Source organism: Puntigrus tetrazona, chromosome 21, assembly GCF_018831695.1.
Source record: "Puntigrus tetrazona isolate hp1 chromosome 21, ASM1883169v1, whole genome shotgun sequence".
Classification (NCBI taxonomy): domain Eukaryota; kingdom Metazoa; phylum Chordata; class Actinopteri; order Cypriniformes; family Cyprinidae; genus Puntigrus; species Puntigrus tetrazona.
In genome coordinates, this window is record NC_056719.1 from 8556819 (window position 1) to 8577830 (window position 21012).

The window sequence follows — 21012 nt, forward strand, 5'->3', positions numbered from 1 at the left end:
GTGTTTTTAAGTTTAGCTTCACACCTGAAATAGAGTTCTCCTTGTCAAATTTGTTGGAATATTAATGCCTTTTGAATAGAGACATAAGCAGCTTAATGTAAGGCAAAGATACTAGTGGATTAAAATACTAACAATTAGAATTTTAGAAACTTTTTTTTTTAGCCTTCATTTTCTTTCTTGAAGGTCTGAACGCACATTTCACGCACAATATAATTGTGTTATTGTGGGATATTTGCCTGAGCTGCTCGTATTAGCTTCGCAATTTTTGCACAAGCGATACTTCTTACGTCTCAACAGTCCTTCCATTTAGGGAATCTCGTGTCGGCTCAGACGGCAGCAGAGCCTGTGGTCATGAGTGCTAGCATATGTATCATATTAGCCAGAGAAACTCATGATGCAATGAAGAACAAGGGCTGCATTTACAAAAGATCCACTTAAAACCGCCAGGAGGGCATTTAATGTGACCTCTTAAGTATTCTGCTCGTAAACACCGCTGTTTCCTAAGACAAAAATCAAATGTGAAGGCAGAACTCATTACAGGTCAAATCACAGGGATTTGTGTCGCTTTATATAACAGACCTGAAATGCCATTAAGTGACAGCAAGTACTTTATACAGATTTAAATCTCTTCATGACATGCTCGGGATAAAAGCGAAGATGATTTTGGGCAAAATATCACTCACTTGATCTTGGTTATTTGCTAGTCTATGAAAAACTACATAATAACAATAATGATACGGACACAATGCTTTCACATTCATAACTAACACGATTCATTAATACACTTCTCATTGCAATCCAAACTTCACTTTTAGGTGAATTCTTGAGAATTCTCTTCTTTCATCTCCCTGGACAAGTCCTCTGTAGTTTTATTTTGTTGAAGATGTCTGTCAGGGCATTTTGGGACAGCTTTTGGCTTCCAGTATCAATTCTATCGCCGTCTAAACATACGTTCAGTCAATGACAGCAGCTAGATTGCCTCTTCTTATAACTTTCATCACAATTGTTAGAGATTTCTGTGAAGAAAAGGTGCATATATTTGACCAGTGAAATGTTTCCAGGGTAAAACATAAGAATAAAATGTCCTATAAAAGAACTTACTGACAATATCACTGGCTTGTCTAGATTTCCTCTCCAGCTCAGATAATACAGATGCCTCAAATGTAAGCGAGGCGATTCGTAGAAAGAAATTTCTCACACTTTCCCCTGAAGAGGACAACAGAAATGATACATATAGTGTTATGTCATGTTACTTACACTACAGTCAAAAGTTTGGAATCATTAGGATTTTTTAAATCTTCAAAGATGATTAGATTTAACCCCATAGACATTTAAACATTTATGTATACAAATACTACATATAGATATTATGTTGAACTGCTTTTTGACCTCAAGTCTTCCTGGCGTCAGCTCAAACATACGAACTAGTTTGACGGAATTGAAAACACCTGCGGTCAAAAGTCTTTGAAGTTTCTGTACCTGACAGGGCAGACACGGCCCAGTACTCTGCTCTGATCTCCTCAGAGAGACGCACGGCCTCTTGCTCCATTTGGGCCAACAGATCTGGGTGCTATGGGAGAGAGATTCAGCTATACTCTCAAGGAAACACGATGTTCAGCCCAGTCTCAGCCCAGTCTCATGAAAATGCGTGTATATATAGTATGCCGAACTTGTATTTAAGTGAAAAATGGATTTTGGCGTGCATATAATATGCAGTTTTTGCATGCATATGCTACAAAACGTATTGCCGTGTACCACAAGTTTTTGTTTTTAATCAGTGTACTAAATAGTACACTAAAAACAGTGTACATTCACAAGATCGGGTAGTTAATTTCATGCATTTTCTCCACCCTTTCTGCGCCAACATCATGTGAAAGTCACAGTGTGGTGATGGATTTTTAAAGGCTTTGAATTATGAACGGAAAATAACTCACACTAAGGTCCTTTTTGGTTCCCACGAGGAAGAGGAGGACACTAGAAGGGTCATTGTCTCTCATGGCATCCTCAAGCCACTCTCTGAATACAGAGGCTGACGTGGTTCATGGCTATTCAGACAATGTTTTAAACCAAAAAAGTGGTCGTACCGTACCTTGCGTGATCCAAAGAGTTATAATTGCTCAGGTCAAACACAACAATGATGGCTGGAAAACAAAGGTACGTTGTTTTAAACAACACACAGCGAGAGTATGCTCCCTGTAGTGTGTTTTATTACCTTGAGCTCCTCTGTAGTATGTTGATGCGACGCATCTGAACCTTTCCTGACCTGCTGTATCCCATCTGCAGAGAAAGAGAGATCTGCGATCGAAGGATGCAACCAAACCAATGACTGTGAGAGCAATAAAATACACACAACTCACAACTGCAAACTAAAGGGCACCCCGAGGACCTCAAATCTCTCCATCTCAAAATCCACTCCAATAGTTGCCTTGTATGTCTTGTCAAACGTGTCTTTGCAGAATCTCGACAACAGAAACATTAACTAATAAATGTAGTCATGCAAGTTTTTTTTGTTTTTTTTTACACATGTATAGATGCATGTTATTTTTTTTGAGTGAGATCTGAATTGATAACAGGTAAATTAACATTACAGACTCTTACCTGTTTATTAAACAGGTCTTTCCAACTCCCACGTCGCCAACAACAATGACCTTGGCTACATTTAATCTGAAAATGAGCATTTACGATAATTTCATTTTAATTTAAAGTGCATAACACATCTGTATTTGGATTTATGAGGTTTCACCTGTTTTGTGGGGACCAGCCAAAGCTCCCTATGTGAGAAAGGCTTAATAAACATACTAAACACATAAAGTTCCAACTATAATAGCAAAACAAATGTTTGTATACGTGTATGTAGCTTACCCTGTTTTATGTCTGTGACATGCCTCTTTAACGGTAACATTAAAGCCATCTTTGGTGTGCACTGCAGCGTCCCTTGTAAAGTACTGAATAATTGACCAAAAATGAAATTTGTTAGGTTGGACTATAGAAAATTAAAAGTACAAAACAAAAGGGTCACCTTTTACATAATAATCTGATCCAGCTGAGTCCAGTTTATGACTCTCAGTGGGTGATTAAACACAATAATCTTCTAAAATGATTGTCTTTGAGCAATAAAAACAGTTAGGAAGTAAATGAAACTAATAACTAACTAAAAAATATTTGAACAAATGTTACCAAAGGGAGTTCACAGATGATCCTGTCTCCTTTCACAGGGGGTAGGGAGCTCATCATGTGAGAGCTTTAACAAGACCACACCAATACAACCGCAAATAATCAACCATTCTGTCCAAGCATTAGTGGGATAAAAACAACAACAACATAATAATAATAATAATAATAATAATAATAATAACAATAATGACCATGGTAATACATTAAAATAAAAAATAGTACCCTATATAGTACTAATTTTAATGTTGAATTAATAAAAAGAATCTGGTCTCAAAACGTCTCAAAACGTATTAGCCGTATTTAAGAAGTAAGCAATAAAAATAAATAAATAAAAATAAAATTTAATACAACTTACCTTAAGAGGCAGAACGCTTCCTTTTTTTTTTACATTTTACAAGTAACGTTAGCCTATTTTAGTCTTCATAGTAACTTCGCTATGCTACTTAGTCGACACATTTTGTTGAGATAAATAGTAGCTGTTAGTTTTTTTCCAAATGTAGGAAACATATAAATAAGTAATCGTATAAAAGTAACTTTTTGCTCTCACTGCTAGACTGCTCAACATAAACCCCAGTCTCCTGAGTCTGCGCTCGATATTTACATCACGCAAGTGAACTACAGAACACATAATGCCTAGCGGTGTTCTCGCGATAACTGTGTTAACGTGAACCCCTGCGATATACTGAAGGAAACCCCTCCGATTCTTCCTTTCCCAACATGGCCCCGAAGGCGAAGAAGGAAGGTGCGTTAGGTTTATAGATTTTATGGTTTAAAAATAAAGTTTATCGTGATTATATACAGCTCCGTTTTCGCGTAATTGTAATTGATATAGGTATATTTGTTTCTAGCTGTTTAATTAGGCGTCTGGAGTGAAATAACATCGTTTTTAATGCAAGAAGTGCGGGAGTGAGACGTCCTTAGTCACATCCGCGGCTAGCGAGCTAATATAATTGAACCGAGCGCCTTCGCAGTCTCTTAGCATTAGACTGTCCAAGTGTGAAATCCATTAGCCAGCTCTCATAATCTGGTTGTTGACGTTCTGTGTGAATTTTACAGAGTAAAATACAAGTAAATGACTGCTCAGTAGCTTGTCATCGTTAGCTAGTCGCGCACACGTGGCTACCAATATCCATCCATTTCTCATTCATTACCCGTTAGTTTAATGAATAAAAGAGTCATTAAATGTGCCCTTGAAACAATATTGTTTTCAAACTTCCACGCATTTTTGTGAAATTAAGCAGATAATAGCTACTGCCTGAATGTAAACATGGTAATATCCTATACACACAACGTACTCATAACTTATAACTCGATTAAATGCTTATTAGAAGAAACGCAGGACGGAAAAATGCACTCGTTCATGGCATACCTCACAGACTGATTTGTTAATGTTGCATGGTCATAATTTTTCAACAGCTGTACCGGCTAAGACCGAGGCCAAGTCCAAGGCCCTTAAAGCCAAGAAGGCTGTTCTGAAGGGTGTCCACAGCCAGAGGAAGAAGAAGATCAGGACCACCCCAACCTTTCGCCGGCCCAAGACCCTGCGTTTGAGAAGGCAGCCTAAGTACCCTAGGAAGAGCGCTCCACGCAGAAACAAGTGAGATTCTTTTCTGCTTTATGCACTCGAGTGCATTTGTTACTTAAAATCAAAGTTCACTTTTTAGGATGCAAATGATGGGAATTGCGATCAAAGTATGAAAGTATTTTCTGATTACAGTTTTTTTTTAAACACTGATGCATCCTTATTTCACCATTGAGAGATGGTTGATGCTAAAACTTTTTTTTTTTTTGTCGTAACATGCCTGAATTTAAAATCCGTATCTCTCTGGCTCTGTCAGGCTGGACCATTATGCCATCATCAAGTTCCCCCTGACCACCGAGTCAGCCATGAAGAAGATTGAGGACAACAACACTCTGGTGTTCATTGTTGACGTCAAAGCAAACAAGCATCAAATTAAGCACGCCGTCAAGAAACTGTATGACATCGATGTGGCTAAAGTCAATACACTGATCAGGTAGCACGTCAAGACTTTTCAAATTATTGGTTCTCAAAATACACTATATTAGTGTATTAAAAACAAATGCTTAAGCAATCAAGGTTTATACAAGTGCAACTCTTATACAGTATTTTATTAAACAATTAGTAACCGTTTTAAAGTTCTTGCAGCTTGTTAGTTTATAATCAAGTACTTTGCTATTTCAATACAAACATCTGGGGAGCCTTCAGATATGGTTAAATTAAAATAAAAAATAATTGTTATTCTGAAATGCTGTTTTCAAAGGAATGCTTGATACAGAGTAAAGGTATTGTCAGATTTGTGACGCGTTTATTTATTGCTCCCTGCAGACCTGACGGTGAAAAGAAGGCATACGTTCGTCTTGCACCAGATTATGATGCCTTGGATGTTGCAAACAAGGTAAATTAGTGAATGTAAATAAGAGGCCTTGAGTTTAGCTCTAACACTAAACAAACACACCTGAGCAAGCTCATCTTCAGGGTCTTCAGGATCCTGAGAAAACCACAGGTACGTTTGTTCAGGGTCGGAGCTAAACTGCAGGTCAGTGGCGTTCCAGGACTGGATTTCACCGTTCATACTTGTATTAAAGAGTAGATGTTGAGTTTCATGGAGGTGTATTTGAAGCTGAGGGAATTGCCAACCTCTGCAAACAAACTTCAGCCTTAAGTTCTTCATTTAAAAGAACCTTCTGCGAAACATTTGTGAGTTTCTGTACTGATTGTCATCTTTTTATTTCTTGCAGATCGGCATCATCTAAAGTGCTCTTGATCAGATGTACAGAAGAATAAATGTTTGTAAAAACAAAGTTTGTTCTTGTGGGTTTGTTTGTTTCTGGAATTTAAGTTAGGTTTTTGACTAGTTTGGATAAACTGTTCAATTACACACTAAAAGTAAACCAGAGCATCATCAAATTAAGACTTGAATCCCAGCAGATGTGTATTAAATGTCTAAATCATTATAATAAACTTTTAGCATATAAGTTTCCACTTTATATTGGTCATGGATTTGTGAATTGATCTTTTTATATTAATTATTAGTACAGAACATTAAAGTAAAAACTGAAACGTTCTAAATAAAATGCAGTATAAAGGTAATGTCAGCCAAAGTTAGTTGCTGAATGTTAGGATTTATCAGTCCTTGTTTGAACGCAGATAATTGAAGAATTAATATATATTATAGGTTAGGCTTAAAGCAGCTCTTGTCCTGTTCTCTCCACCAGGGGGTTCTCAGTCTGAAAAAGGTTGAAGACTGCTGATTTTAAAATGCAAACCTAATTCACTTATTGCAAAGTCTTGTGTTGGGCTTTTTTTCCCCTCAAGTTAATCATAACAGTCCAGGAAAGAGTGATTATTGTTTTAATAAAGCGTTCACTTTTTTTTTAACATTGTAAAACTGTTTAAAAAAAGAAAGTGCATCCTTTCAGTGAACTAAATCTTGTCGCTGCTGTACTGAGGTAGATGTGTTGCTGAGACAGCATCACGTCTAACACGTTTATTAGGACAAATGCTTCATAATTGTCTGAAGGTTGTGTATCTGTTTACCTCAACAGAAATGTGAGGCTGCTCTAGTTTCAGTATTTGGATGCAAAGCTTGATAACTACTTGGCAAGATCTGACACACTTTACATGTAGTCACCATTTCAGTGAAAATACTTCATATAATTGTGACTAATTCAAGTCATTTACATCGTTTTACATCACATGTGCTGCAACTTCCTAGATTAAGATACCACTTTATTCCAGTGCCTCCTATAGGTTCAACGTCACCCCTGCTTTGGACTTTATTAAATCAATGTGCGTTTACCTGAAGTTACATATTAAAATGTAGTTTTTTTTCTAAAAAAAAAAAATTTAATAGAATATTTAAAAGAACAGTTGGCAGAAAAAATGGAATGATCTAAAAGCTACTTGCCCTTAGGACATCCAAGATAAGAGTTAGTATAAAACAGATTTTATGTTTTTATCTGCTTTGAGCTCATTTTGACGGCACCCATTCACTGCAGAGGATCCATGAAAGAAAGTAAATGCTAAATTTCTCCATATCTGTTGATGAAAAGTGAAAAAACAAACTCATCTACATCTTGGATAACCAGAAGGTGAGTAAATCATCAGCGCATTTAAATTTTGGGGTAAACTTTCTTGAAAATCATTTTTGCCATTTAAAGTCCACCTGTGCTAACATCCTTAAACAAGTTTAGTGTTTTTTTTTTGCTCAAGTTGACATTTTATTCTGAAAAGTGAAAAATTGTAATTGCCTCTGATTCACGCGGAGGTTTGCTCTTTCAGTACAGGCTTGCTATGGATGAATGTGTTAACGGTCATTTGAATGCAGTCTTTGGTTTAGGAGTCTTTTGGTCTAGTCCTCTGCAAATTTACGGCCGCTATTGTGAGGACGGCCCTTGCTGAAGAAGTCAGCTCGGAGGAGTCGGTAAAAATAGATGAGAATCATGATGTTCATGAGCATCATGGTAATCAGGAAGTAGAGGGCATGATCCAACGAAGAGTAGTGGCGTATGAGGTACCAGGTGAGGTAGAACTGCGCTCCGAGCCGGAAAGTCACGTAGGTCACCACATTGAACAGTTTGTTGACGGTGTAGATGAAAGAGTTCTGGGCCACCTTAGCCAGTTTCAGCAACAAACGAGTGTGTAGGAATACACTGTTCACCTCCACGAACAGAGCCACCACTGCACCCGCCACGTACTGATGTGTGAACACAGCGTACAGGAAACACCAGATCACCTACAGGAAAACAGAACAGAGCCATTACTACTCTTCACTCACACTCCTGTAAGACTTTCGTTCACCTTCAGAAAACTAATTCTGATGTTATTTGATGAAATCCGAGAGCTTTCTGGCCCTCTGTGGACAGCAAGGTTACTACAATGTTAAGGGCCCAGAAAGTTAAAATTGCCCATGTGACGTCAGCAGTTCATACATAATGTTATGAAGCTACGAGAACACTTTTTTTGGGCAGAAAGCAAACTAAAATTACTCTATTTAGCAATTTTTTTTCTCTGTCGAGTCAGACTATTTACATTTAAAATGGTCTCGCTACCTTTCTTGAACGTGTCGATTGTGTTGCTGCTATGGGGGTCGTTCGGATTTCATCAAAACATTTGAATCTGTTCTGAAGATGAACCAAGGTCTCGAGGGTTTGGAACGAAAGTTTCGTTTTTGGGTGAACTATCCTACAAAAACTAACTAGTTATCGCCATGCATTACAGTATTACTTTAACCATTCACGGCGGGCCCGGTTGTCAAAACTATATATGGTTTGAAAGCTTTATTTTTCACAGTTTTCATGTTTTTTAAATTATTTTACAAAGCACCTGTAATTTATTCATTTGTAAGAATAGTACTAATTAACGTCAGAGAGCAAGTTCTGGCCTTTATTTTTAAATAGTCATACATATAATACATACATATAATGCATGTTCAGGGTTCTTGTGTTTGGTTTTTTTTGGGGTTGAATTGAAATCAAAGACTGCCTATCTGATGTATACATCATAAATATTTAGAAAAGTATGGAAAAACATGTTTCAGATAACCTTTTTATAGTTACTATAGGGTTTTATGGACATCAGGTGGAAAAGCCTGGTACTACATCCAAACAGAATTACACTGAATACTTTCTGAAATTTGGAACACAAGTTTTTCTGATTTTTGGTTTTAATTATCTAGCAGCTTTAGAGTGAAAGGTGTTTTGTAAAATATATTTTTATGTAAAATACAAATATTAAACTTTTTTTTTTTTCACAAACTTCCATAACTTTTTTTGTAAATAGAATTTGTACATCTTTTGTACAACTCTACAGTAATCTGAAAAAAATATATATATAATCTACAGATGCTAATAAAAATTGCACTAAATGAAACATTTAAACGTGTATTTTGGATGTTTTTGTCTAAAACAAGGCATGAAAAGAGTCCAAACGTTCCAATCCAAACGTTTACCAGTGTTTATTTCTTTCTTTTGTAGTAGTGTTTTCCACATGCACCGCTCATACGGTGCATGTCTTTCCGACAGGAATGTTTGTCATTATTGCACATTGTCTTTTCCTACTAGCATTGCATGTTTTTTTCAAGTATGTTCTTTGCCAAACAAGGAATTTAAAAACAAGTACGAGGTACAAAAGGTACAAAAGTATGGGAATAATGTGCCATGAATCACTGCAGCAGTGCACACACACCTCACCACAGCCCACTCTAATCTACGCTGTGTTTAAAATCAGGAACTTTGTCTTGAATCTCTTTTTCATCAAGAACGAGCTATGACTCTTCCGGGTCAGGCTTTTTACGTCCTTTTAAAACATTTTTCGTCACCTTGTGTGATAAACTCCGTATTGACTTACCATAACGTGGTGAAGTAAAAACTCCCAAGATGCTTTTGCATACCCACTAAAGATAATGTCAGCAGCATCCTGAATGAAGTACCCTGTTGAAGGAGATGAAAGCTTTATATAATACGTATACATCTACATAGTGCTCAGTGGCTTTTTTTCTTGTCTTTTGGATCCATGCTGTACATTCCTCGTGCTGTTAAAGTATGCAGGTGCCTCTGTTATCAGCATAATTAATATGCTGTTTGCACTTGACGACTTTTACGCAAGCAAGCAAATGTAAAAGCTAGGTATGGTAGCTCATAACTCCAGCTTCAACTATTTAAAGGAATAGTTCACCCAAAAAATTTGAAAAGTTTCTAACCGGGCTGTTTTGAGTCACCATTGACTTCCATAGTATTTGGTAAGTCTGCCTACAAACTTTTTTTAAAATATCTTCCTTTGTGTTCATCAGAAGAATTCATACATATTTGGAATTACTTAAGGGTGACAGGATTTTCATTTTTGGCTGCTCCTTTAAGATGTTAATTCTTTTCTACCACATCATTCCAAAGATGAGTCATAAAACAGCTTAAACTCTAATCGGTAGATCAGGGTCTGCTTTCTAGGGTGTAGGGTAGTTTACTGACCAGATGAGACGACGACCAGCACGTACGCTGATGGGGTGTAGGTGGAGTGGATTTCATGCACCATCGTAGGATGCTGCAAGACGCTGTTGGGACACAAATTCATGAAGATCGTTAATCGTATCAGCGAGAAGATCCAAATAACACTGTGCTTATTAACTGATAAAAGAGAGCGGAAAAGCCCACTGCTGACCCGAAAACACCCACAGCACTGAAACTCCTGCTTGGCTTGAGCCATGAAGAGATTTATACTGTGACAATTGTAATGGCGTAATTTCTTTTTAGTAAGTTGCGCTCTCATTCATGACTGTCTAGCAGGTTTTTCCTGTTTCCAAACTGAGAGATCTGTAACTGAAGGTTAAGTGCTGTTCCTGAACATTCAATAACTTGCGTTTATTGGGAGACACTGCTATTAGTACAAACTATAGCAACGTCTAACTATAAACACGAGCTATCAAGATATCAACAAAACCGTAGTATACTTTCACTCTGTATGCACTTTGAGATCCTGAACTTGGCAGTACAGAGATTTTTCAAGATTTTGGTTTGTAAAAATAGTTAAACGCTTAAAATATGGAAAATGTTGACTGTTTATTAATTTTGTGGTTTTTTTAGAAAAGCTAATACATTTATCAGATTTTAAGGATGTTTAAATATTCTTAGAAGACAAAATATTGAATAAAACATTTGTTTGAAATTCAAAATTATTATGAAATATTAGAACTTGCCATAAAGAATACATTGTGTCAAATTTGTTTAATTTTTGTTTTGGTTCAGTCATAAGTCTTAATACGTATTTTAGTTTTATTCATGCTTACAAAAAAACAAACAATTTGGCTAAAACTCAAAATTTCAATTCAAAATATATTCTGTGAACAAGTTTTTTTTGTTGTTGTTGTTTTTTTCATCTTACTTTGCCTCTCAACTACATTAATTAAAATCATGCAATAATAGGTTAATATTAAAATATTGATCTGGTATATATAAAGTGATTCCATGTTTTTGCTGTAAAACGAATCACTGAAAAAAAAGGAATGAAAAGCAATAACTCACCAGGCGACGGCCCAGATGCCCGTCAGCAGCGAGTGGACGAGTGACACTGAGAGGTTCCTCCATTTCCACGTCCTCCAGGGGTCTGTTTCCACCGTCCCGGGACTGGGCACAGTCTGCAGGAACCTGTGGAGGACCCTGAAGACTACAGAACAGCACAAGACATACAGGGACGGATGCTTCTGGAATTCACTCAGCCATGTGTCCATCCTCCACACTCGTTATTCTGCGTCTCTCCTCTTCTCAGACAGTGAGTCCTTGTTATGTTGCTGATCTAAACTCTCAGTGCCCTTTCCAAAAGAATCCACATGAATTGCATTCAAATTCTTGAACCAGTCCCCGTCTTTTTTTTTTTCTCTCTCCTGGTAATTGGCGACAGTCTTCCTCGCACCAGCACAAACTACTTGTACCTATTCTCCACCTCCTCGTTTCTTCTTCCACGTGCTGGTGCCTGTCATAGGTGTGGTATCTGTCACAGTACCTGTTTGCTGAACATTGATTGGCTGATGATGAATATATCTGTCGGAGTGTTACAACCAGGAATGACGACTAGGAAGAGGAATAACTCTTTCACTTAAACTTTCTGTGTCCATCTCTGTGCATTCCACGGTCCGGGAAAATGCTCCACGCATGTAGTTGCATCAATTGTGAGTGGATCTGTGTGTGTGTGTGTATGTGTGTGTGTGTGGGTGGGTTGTTCAGTGGGGAACAGAACAGAACAATAGGGGCCATTTAAACTCACAGTCATCCTGCTGTCCCTAATAAATGAAATGGCCAGTGTCCTGCATCTGGATCAAATGACTTCACTCACACTGTCACAGCAGAGAGAAATTGGCTTACAGAAAAGGGTTTGTTGTGTTTGGTCAGCTTTCTGTTGGGAAAACCTAGCACTTGATCCACAACAAATATCATGTTTGCTGGCCATGCAGCTTCACTTAACATTTCGCTCAACATCATATAGAGTTTCCCCAAAAAGGAGGCTTTAGTTGCACTTGAATGTTTTAGACATAATTAGATATAAAATACCAAAAAAGTGCCATCTACAAATAAATAATTCTTAATCAAAAGAAACAAATACAGTTTTTCTTGTAACCAGCCAACCAGCAAATATGCCATTAACACATAATGAATTAATATTATGGGTAAAATGTTTCTAATGTTTTGAAAGAATTACCTTTTGATCACCAAATCAGATAAAAAACTGTAATTTTGTATTACAATTTAAAGTAACTGTTTTATTTTATATATATATATATATATATATATATATATATATATATATATATATATATATATATATATATTTCAAAATGTAATTTATTCCTGTATTATTTTAAGTAGATTTTTTTGTAGCCATTACTAATGTTCTGTCACATAACGTTTATGAAATCATTGTAATATTCTAGTATAATACAGAATTGTATATATATATATATATATATATATATATATATATATATATATATATATATATATATATATATATATATAATGCAACAAAAGGTTTGATTTTTGTGGAGTTTTTAAATAAAAGATCAAAAGGATCAACAACACAGATTAATGTTCACAGACTTTGACCATATTTACCAAAAGTGCTGATATTGTGTGTGTGTGTGTGTGTGTGTGCTTTATTAGACTTCGTATAAAGTATTTATGAAACATTTTTGTACGTTTAATTGCATTCTGAAGTACTGAATGTTTTCTAAACCTCTCTTTGCATCACAGCGCTTTCAGGCACACCATGCAAAGATTTGAGAGATAATAAGTTGTTTAGGCAGTTTTGAGAGCTGTATGCCTGGGGAACGAGTTTCTGACTGCTGTGTTGAGTGTGACATCTGCTGGTGCAGCTGAAAAAGACTATTTATAAATATGAGCTGCTGTTCTTGCAATGCACTATGGGAGATGTCAGGTAAGAAATACAAAAAAAAAAGTGTTACAGCACACCGTGAACAAATCCCGTATAGATTAATTATTGTTAATGTTCTTTAACTTTAAATATATATAACACAAATACAAGCTTTAAATTCTGTTACGCAAATGCAGGCTACTTTTATGCATTTTACCCGGTTCACTCAAAAAAATGTTCACATTGTTCATTTGGTGGAGAGGCCTTAGTAATGATACGTAAAAATCACAGCCCTAATCTTTGATATTTCCTGATGAAAACAAATGTAACTTGAGAGAAAGACGCGAACTGTCGCACAGGCTACAAGTTCTGTTGACAGAGTCATTTGACCCAGCGCTATTCTGGTCATTGATTTAAAAGGTAAACACGGTCTTGTCTTTCGTGACGTTAAGAGCTATCCGGTTTACAGGAACATTTCTCTGGCCTCACAGACTCAAATAACCCTCCATTCAGAAATTGCCCGCCAAATCTGTGTAAATGTACAGGTGCATCTCAGTAAATTAATTTTCAGTAACTCAACTCAAATTGTGAAACTCATGTATTAAATACGTTCAGTGAACACAGACTGAAGTAGTTTAGGTCTTTGGTTCTTTTAATTGTGATGATTTTGGCTCATATTTAACAAAAACTCACCAATTCGCTATATCAACAAATTAAAATAAGATTAAAAATTTAAAAATCGTGAATTGTTGGCCTTCTGTAAAATGTCTTTCTTTACTGTACATGTACTCAATGCTTGGTAGGGCATTTGCTTTAATTACTGCCTCAATTCAGCGTAACATGGAGGTGATCAGTTTGTGGCCCAGGTTTCTTTCACAGTGGCCTTCAGTTCATCTGTATTTTTTGGTCTCTTGTTTCTCATTTTCCTCTTGGCAATACCCCATAGATTCTCAGGGGTTCAGGTCTGGCAAGTTTGCTGGCCAGTCAAGCACACCAACACCATGGTCATTTTACCAACTTTTGGTGCTTTTGGCAGTGGGGGCAGGTGCCAAATCCTGCCGGAAAATCAGCATCTTCAAAAAGCTGCTAAGCAGAAGGAAGCATGAAGTGCTCCAAAATTTCTTGGTAAACAGGTTTTCAAAAAACACAATGGACCAACACCAGCAGATGACATTGCACCCCAAATCATCACAGATTGTGGAAACTTAACACTGGAGCTTCTCCACCCTTCCTCCAGACTCTAGCCAACCTTGGTTTCTAAATAAAATACAAAACCTGCTCTGAATACAGCTTGGATACAGTCAATGATTGTCTTCTGGACAACTGTCAGATCAGCAGATGTCCTGATTTGACTAGGTGATTGGCATGTCACCATATTCTAATTTGTTGAGATAGCGAATTGGTGGGTTTTTGTTAAATTTGAGACAAAAGCATCACAATTAAAAGCAATGCAATGAATTTCACATGCATGCAAGTTGAATTATTGAAATAATGAAATTTTTCCACGACATTCTAATTGATTGAGATGCACTTGTAATACGGAAAGTCAGACGTTGAATGTGATAGGCTCCTTCATTGGTAGAGGCAACTGAAAGCATTAGCAAAAGCGATCATTAGACGATGACTAGGGCTGAACGGCACAGATTCAGATCTAATTATAAATCTTGTTTAGTCAGTAAGCATTAGCCTGTGTATGAATCAGCATTCTGGTAAATTCAGGCATCAGAGTCTCTCATATAGCAGCTTCCTAATGCCTGCAAATATCACAATATCCAAAATTAAATAAAAGTGGTTCACAAGTGGTCAGGAAAGATGCATGATACTCTGATATACATGATATAAATATATATATATATATATATATATATATATATATATATATATATATATATATATATATATATATATATGTGTGTGTGTGTTTAGTATATTAAAAACAACACTTTGAACTTTTCAAAACAAACAACAATACATTACCTGTGCAACATGAAACGATCTTTATTTTCCTTTCAAAATTTATGTAAATATTTTATGATACACTGGGCAACTTTTTGAACAATGTTGCTGGGCATCTTTAGGAAATGCTGTTGTAAACAGTCGACCAGGACGGACTGATCTAAATTATCCAGATATAAATTTGTAAATAAATGTTTTACCCATTGTCAATTGAAAAGTGCACAAGCAACATTGTTTAAAAAAGCTGGTGTATCATCAGCCTTATTAGATTCACTGATCTATGTCAAGGTCACTCACACAGTTCCATTAAGAGGAAAAAAAAAAATATATATATATATATATATATTTTGCATATTATATGCTTCGATGGCAGTTCTCAGCAGCACGACTTGAAGTTCTGCTGCGTCATGCTCTGTTAATGCCGTTTCAGAGGTTGTTAAAAGTTCATTCAAGTCTTGAGTAATAGCAAAAATAATATTTTGAAAAAAAATCTGCATCATTACTGTACTCAGCAGCAGCCAATCCAAATCACTGCATCATAGTACAACAGCCTTCAGCAGAGAAATTAAGATTAAGTGTGAATATATTCATAAACCGATACAATCTCAGCTGATGATGAAGACTCTGGGACCTTCCTCTCTCATGGGCGGCAGGCTCTCTATGTTCTCTATGAGGATGTGTTTGTCCTCCCTCTTTGAAGGACTCTCTGGCTGACAAAGGTTGCTTCTTAGATCTTCAAAACTCACGTTCAAGTCTTTGAAGAGGTGTAACATGCTCACCCCAATCACAATCACCAAGAAGCCCCCGATGGTGCCCACCACATCCACGCCTGACATGGCTCCCCATTCTTTAAAGAGAATCACAGAGGTGCTCAGGACCACAGTGGTGAAGAAGACGTAGTAGATGGGGTACACCAAGAGCGTATTGAAGGTATCCAGCGACTTGTTCAGATAGTTGACCTGGATGATGATGGATCCAATCAGGGTGAGCAAAAGAATCCATGTGAGAGGGTGACGGACCACTGAAAGATCAGAGAACATGGTGCGGATCGCAATGCCGAGGCCCTTGACAGAGGACACGGTGAAGGATCCGAGCAGAGAGCAGATGCTGATGTAGACTAATATGTTGGTTTGACCAAAACGAGGAGAGACGTAGAAGATCAGGACCATACAAGTGACCAGCAGGATGCTGGCAAATACCAGAAAACCTTCAAGAGAAGCAAAGAAAGCTGTTGTTATCCATTACAACATGTTTTAGGTTCTATAGCTAACGGAATCTAAACACTAACCAGGATCCAGCAGTTTCTCTGTCATCTCTGTAAGCGTCGTCACCTCTTCCTCTTCAGGTGCATGTATAACCATTATAGTGCTTCCAAGTATGCTGAGCATGCAGCCAAGTTTTCCTAGCAGATTCATTGTTTCTCCGAACAAGTGGGAGGACAGAACTGCGCTGAAGAGAGTAAATAAACATTAACATCAGTACCTTTCCATTTAGTTCTAATGAAAACACAAAAGGCCAATGCCAGAATCAGATGCACTTGTATTGAGAAATGGACTTGGTGAGGAATTCAACAATAATCTTATACTCTTATGATAATCGTATCAAACAATATTACAGTGTCCTAAACTGTAGAAAAGCTATTAATATTCTTAACACCAGATTCCCACAAGTGTCAGTACTGTACAACACACTGTAGCATTACTTGAGGTCTAACCTGGACCCTACCTCCTTTATACCCCCCTAAAAGATTTGTGAAGTGACTATTTTTTCATGTCATTACATTGTTTACAGCATAAGATTTTATTTTCTAATTATAATTTGGAAAAAATATATTTTATTCATTTTCCATTTTGCTTCGGTAGAGGACACTGAGACTAAATAATTAATAATAAATAAATAAAAATAATAAAAAGACACAAATGAACATGCATATTTTGATAACAAACTTTGTATAGAGATAATTCCCAACTATGTTATGAAAGATAATGATTTGGCATACTATTTTGCTTTATGCAGTATGTGTGTAAAATTGCCATATGAAGGTTTTCCCATTATATACAATGCATCTATAAGCTATTTCTAAAGTACCCGGTGTACTTTATAGTTAACATGTATGAAATCAACATCCTGTTTTAATAAAAATACTCATATTTTTATTTTAAACCCAATTATATTTTCCTGAGATGTTTGTGTTATTTAAAAATTGGTGGCATTTTTAATTAGAATTACAAAACATTATCAGATTTTCTATAAGAGTGTCACATTTGGTCGTCACATTTGAATTTAATTTCAGCAATGTTTAAAGACCAAGGTGAGGGAGTGGTCATGTTGAAATGTCCAAATATTTGAATTCTCTGCAAAGTAAAGCATTTGCTCTGTACAGGACATGTGTAGTCTCAGAGAAATTCATGAAAATATAAGGTTCTCCACTGAGAAATCAAGGCTTCAGGAGGCTAATAGCTCAGTCAAATGTGCTTTATTTGCTTAAAAGCTATTGCAATTCAGGATATTTAACACTACAGTCATAAATATTCCAAAATATACTAGTCCTCTTACTCACAGACTTGTAAAGTTTACACAGCATTATGTGGAGCAAGCCGTTGGCGAGGGTAAATAAGGGTGGTGCCGTTACCTGATAAGAACACTGAGAGCTCCTAAAGGGGTCACCACGGTGGCTGGAGCAAACATGTACGCTGCGAAATTTGCAGCTTCCCCACCACCCACTGCGAAAAACAACGGGACATAATCCAAGTCTGTCGTAGTCTGATGTAAGATGATTGACAAATGCTTTGCATCGCACTTACTTGTCAAAAGGCCTCCCCACCACAGCCAGTCCTTCAGGTAACCATGACCTCCCTCAGCTAAACAGACAAGCATTTTCGCATATTCAGTTTGTTAAAGAACACAAAACAGATCCAGCTGCTGATTCTATCATTTATTACCTAACCACAAACAAAGAAGGAACCAGTTTCAACCAATTTCACAATTGTACTTCAGCCAAGTCAAATAATTAGCGTTAAATCCAAATACCCTCATAAACCGAGCCAGTCACTTAACATTCTTAATATTTAAATAGAAGCATCTAAAAAGGGTTATTCCATCAGAATTTGATTGCACTTTTGAAGTCTTTGTATTATGTAAATACTTATGTAAATGACCCTACCTGCTCTCGTCTCTCCAGTACTGGCCAAACGCAGCAACGCCTTCTTCTTCAGGATAATGCTTCCTCCTATAAGAAAAGCTGAGAGCACGGCCAGCGTCAAGCCCGTCCAGAAATTGTAGTTGCTCCATTTGTCGATGGTGAGAACTGCTGCGTTGACTGTAGAGTTTTTATTGGAGCTGTCTACGCTAAAAGACGTGTTGCCAACACCCGTGTCAAACACACAAACAGAGGCGGACGTAGGACAGAAGATCCTTATTACTGAACCTGATTACAAGTACAAAGAGGAACAATACGTTACGACAATAGGTTACATTACCATAGTATATGTTTACGGTAAAATGCCAACAAAATTGTTCAAAACAAATGGCATACAAAAAATTGCTCATTCAAATGATATATATATATATTTATATATATTTATAAATATATATTTATATATATTTTTTTAAATGTTAATCGCTTTAAAAAGTCATGAAACAGCTAAATCAACATTGCTAAAACAGCAGCATTTCATCACTGACAGCATGACAAGAAAGGGCAATGAACTCATCACTACAGACTGCCATTTTATTACTTTTCATTCAATATATATATATATATATATATATATATATATATATATATATATATATATATATATATATGTATGTATGTATATATATATATATATATATATATATATATATATATATATATGTGTGTGTGTGTGTGTGTGTTACATATTACATAGTTTTTGTTTGTTAGTTTTTTAAAGTTAATAAAAGATATGACAACAGCTAGGCAATGTAATATAAGCATATAATCATCATCATTCATGGCCACCATTACATTTCTAAAGCACCTAGTTTTATAAATCACATTTTAAAGATAGTTTACATAGCCTAGTTTTTTAGGGAACAAAGGAACCAAAGGTACAGGCATGAACAGCTATATGTCATTGACAAAGGCTGCCATTATACAATAAGGAAAGTTTGTCCTTTAAACAAATATATTATGTTAATAAACATGATGTCATTCATATCCTTTCCAAAGAAAATAACATCGATGAGTCTACTATAACGTGCTACTAAAACTATTACATATATATATATATATATATATATATATATATATATATATATATATATATATATATATATATATATATTACATTACATGCACAAAAACGCAAACACATATTAAAATCATATAGCAAGTTAAGTTATAACTAGTCTCTTACTGAAAATAAACTCTTACCATTGATACATGAATCGGACGGCAGGTGTATGTCTTTCATTGTTTCGCCCACTGTTATTTACACGACAGGTTAAAACTTATCGAAATGAAGCCATTTAAAAACAAATCATTTTTTTTTTGTCAGAATAAGCTACGAGGTAAACATGTTTCTTTCGGGCTTCGCCTCGGTTCATTTGAATGCGCCGGAATAGGCGTTCTGCGTCGCTACCAGCCGCGCGCGTAGCTACACGAAAGAGCCACGGCGGAGGAAAACACGACACCTGAGATGCGCCACGAGCAAAGCAGGTACACCGCCACGCCCAAACTCTGCCTGGGTGACACGGGCATGCGTAATAACGAGTGTGCGGTTACCAATACACGGTAACGAGCTTCCTCGTAATACCATTAGCAGAACTCAGAAACACTTTACACTTCCTTTTTAAACATGACGTTTAGTTTGATTGAGGGACGACGACGTGGTCTTGCTGTCACAACAAAATGACTTTGTAGGAGAGCTAAATTATACATATTAAATCGAGAGTTACGTAAGCATACAAAAAGCATCATAGTTCTGTTATATATTCAATAAAATAGCTTTTTCTTGTTTGTTTTGTAATCTCAGAACAGCAGGTAGGCTACCTGATAGGCCTGCTGTTATAGTATTAGCTGACACAGGTTTCTCCAGAAAGCCGGAGAACCAGTTTGGCTTATAACGGGTTTGATCAGAGTGAGAGAGAGAAAAAAAGCAATGCTTATATTGGCTGTAAAGTTTTACTTTATATATATTAAAAGAGACAGTTTGGCAGGCGTACTATGATTTGATCACTGCACGCCCTTATGCTCATTAAACTTTAATCTCCCTCAGTGTTATTTGATATGGTTTTTTTTTTTTTTTTTTTTTTGCAACTAAGTTCTGCATTGTATTTGGAGAAGGATCATGATCTCGATATTTGAGAAAAGAGAACTTTGAGACACGCGAGTTGCTGCGTGTGCATCAATTTGAGCGTTCTTTGTCACTTCCACATTTCAATAACGTCACCTGTTCGAACTAGATCGGTAAGCAGTTATTCTGTTGTGCCCAGGTGTGTCAAAATCAGTTTTTAAATAGAGCACCTGGGGCCATTGCAGACCGCCTGGAGACTGGTAACCTAGAGCACACTGGTAACCTAAGTGTGTTTAAACAAAACTCCCTTGAAACGAATGTGGCACAAGCAGCCACTGAATTGCATAAAGTGATTGTTGAGGGTGCAAATGTAGGGTCAATTGTGAAAGGATGTTGAATCTTGCAATAAAATATCATAAAATAAAAGTTGCAATTTTTTGAATGACACTGCTCAGGTGTGATCTCGGCCTAATTTTCCTCCACTCTCTTACATTAGTTTGGTAACTGGGTTTCTTTCAAGAAGTTTAGATCAGGCCTCTGGGCCAGCCATTTCATTATTTCAGTCTGACACGGTGCAAAATGTTTCCCAGTGTAAATTAAACTCTCTGTCATCACTAAAGTGAACTTTGGACCCGTTCTCCTCTCTCCACATAACATGCTCCTCAGCGAAGGAGAGCGTAGCCTTTGCTTCTTTCTGTTGATGAGAGGCCTAATCACTGCAGAGTGCGCTTTAAGTCCCAC

General features: G+C 36.6%; 4 protein-coding genes across 11 annotated transcripts; 1 reads left to right on the forward strand and 3 right to left on the reverse strand.

Annotated features, from left to right (window-relative positions):
- Window positions 1–546: 546 nt before the first annotated feature.
- Window positions 547–4673, reverse strand: rab34b (RAB34, member RAS oncogene family b). 8 transcript variants are annotated; one of them, XM_043221853.1, is made up of 12 exons: window positions 4544–4673; window positions 3178–3285; window positions 2863–2945; window positions 2744–2785; window positions 2599–2664; window positions 2358–2459; window positions 2213–2277; window positions 2090–2141; window positions 1935–2016; window positions 1480–1570; window positions 1102–1206; window positions 547–1016 (listed from the first exon to the last, which is right to left on the reverse strand). In XM_043221853.1, exons 2-12 carry the CDS (start codon window positions 3232–3234, stop codon window positions 958–960), a joined length of 804 nt encoding a protein of 267 aa, XP_043077788.1. In that variant the 5' UTR covers window positions 3235–3285; window positions 4544–4673; the 3' UTR covers window positions 547–957. The 8 variants fall into 8 exon arrangements, with proteins under 8 accessions (XP_043077788.1, XP_043077787.1, XP_043077786.1 ...); XM_043221852.1 differs by lacking the exon at window positions 4544–4673 and adding an exon at window positions 3530–3771 and having other exon boundaries at window positions 3178–3241; XM_043221851.1 differs by lacking the exon at window positions 4544–4673 and adding an exon at window positions 3530–3770.
- On the forward strand, window positions 3789–5997 carry rpl23a (ribosomal protein L23a). Its single transcript, XM_043221866.1, has 5 exons — window positions 3789–3916; window positions 4591–4771; window positions 5013–5189; window positions 5522–5591; window positions 5935–5997. Exons 1-5 carry the CDS (start codon window positions 3892–3894, stop codon window positions 5947–5949), a joined length of 468 nt encoding a protein of 155 aa, XP_043077801.1. The 5' UTR covers window positions 3789–3891; the 3' UTR covers window positions 5950–5997.
- A 946-nt stretch (window positions 5998–6943) lies between these two features.
- On the reverse strand, window positions 6944–12141 carry tlcd1 (TLC domain containing 1). The gene is made up of 4 exons (XM_043221863.1): window positions 11212–12141; window positions 10162–10244; window positions 9545–9627; window positions 6944–7931 (listed from the first exon to the last, which is right to left on the reverse strand). The coding sequence occupies exons 1-4, from the start codon at window positions 11415–11417 to the stop codon at window positions 7548–7550; spliced, it is 756 nt and encodes a 251-aa protein (XP_043077798.1). The 5' UTR covers window positions 11418–12141; the 3' UTR covers window positions 6944–7547.
- A 2891-nt stretch (window positions 12142–15032) lies between these two features.
- On the reverse strand, window positions 15033–19716 carry nipal4 (NIPA like domain containing 4). Its single transcript, XM_043222189.1, has 6 exons — window positions 19410–19716; window positions 18174–18437; window positions 17815–17871; window positions 17643–17733; window positions 16299–16459; window positions 15033–16217 (listed from the first exon to the last, which is right to left on the reverse strand). The coding sequence occupies exons 1-6, from the start codon at window positions 19447–19449 to the stop codon at window positions 15616–15618; spliced, it is 1215 nt and encodes a 404-aa protein (XP_043078124.1). The 5' UTR covers window positions 19450–19716; the 3' UTR covers window positions 15033–15615.
- Window positions 19717–21012: the final 1296 nt, after the last annotated feature.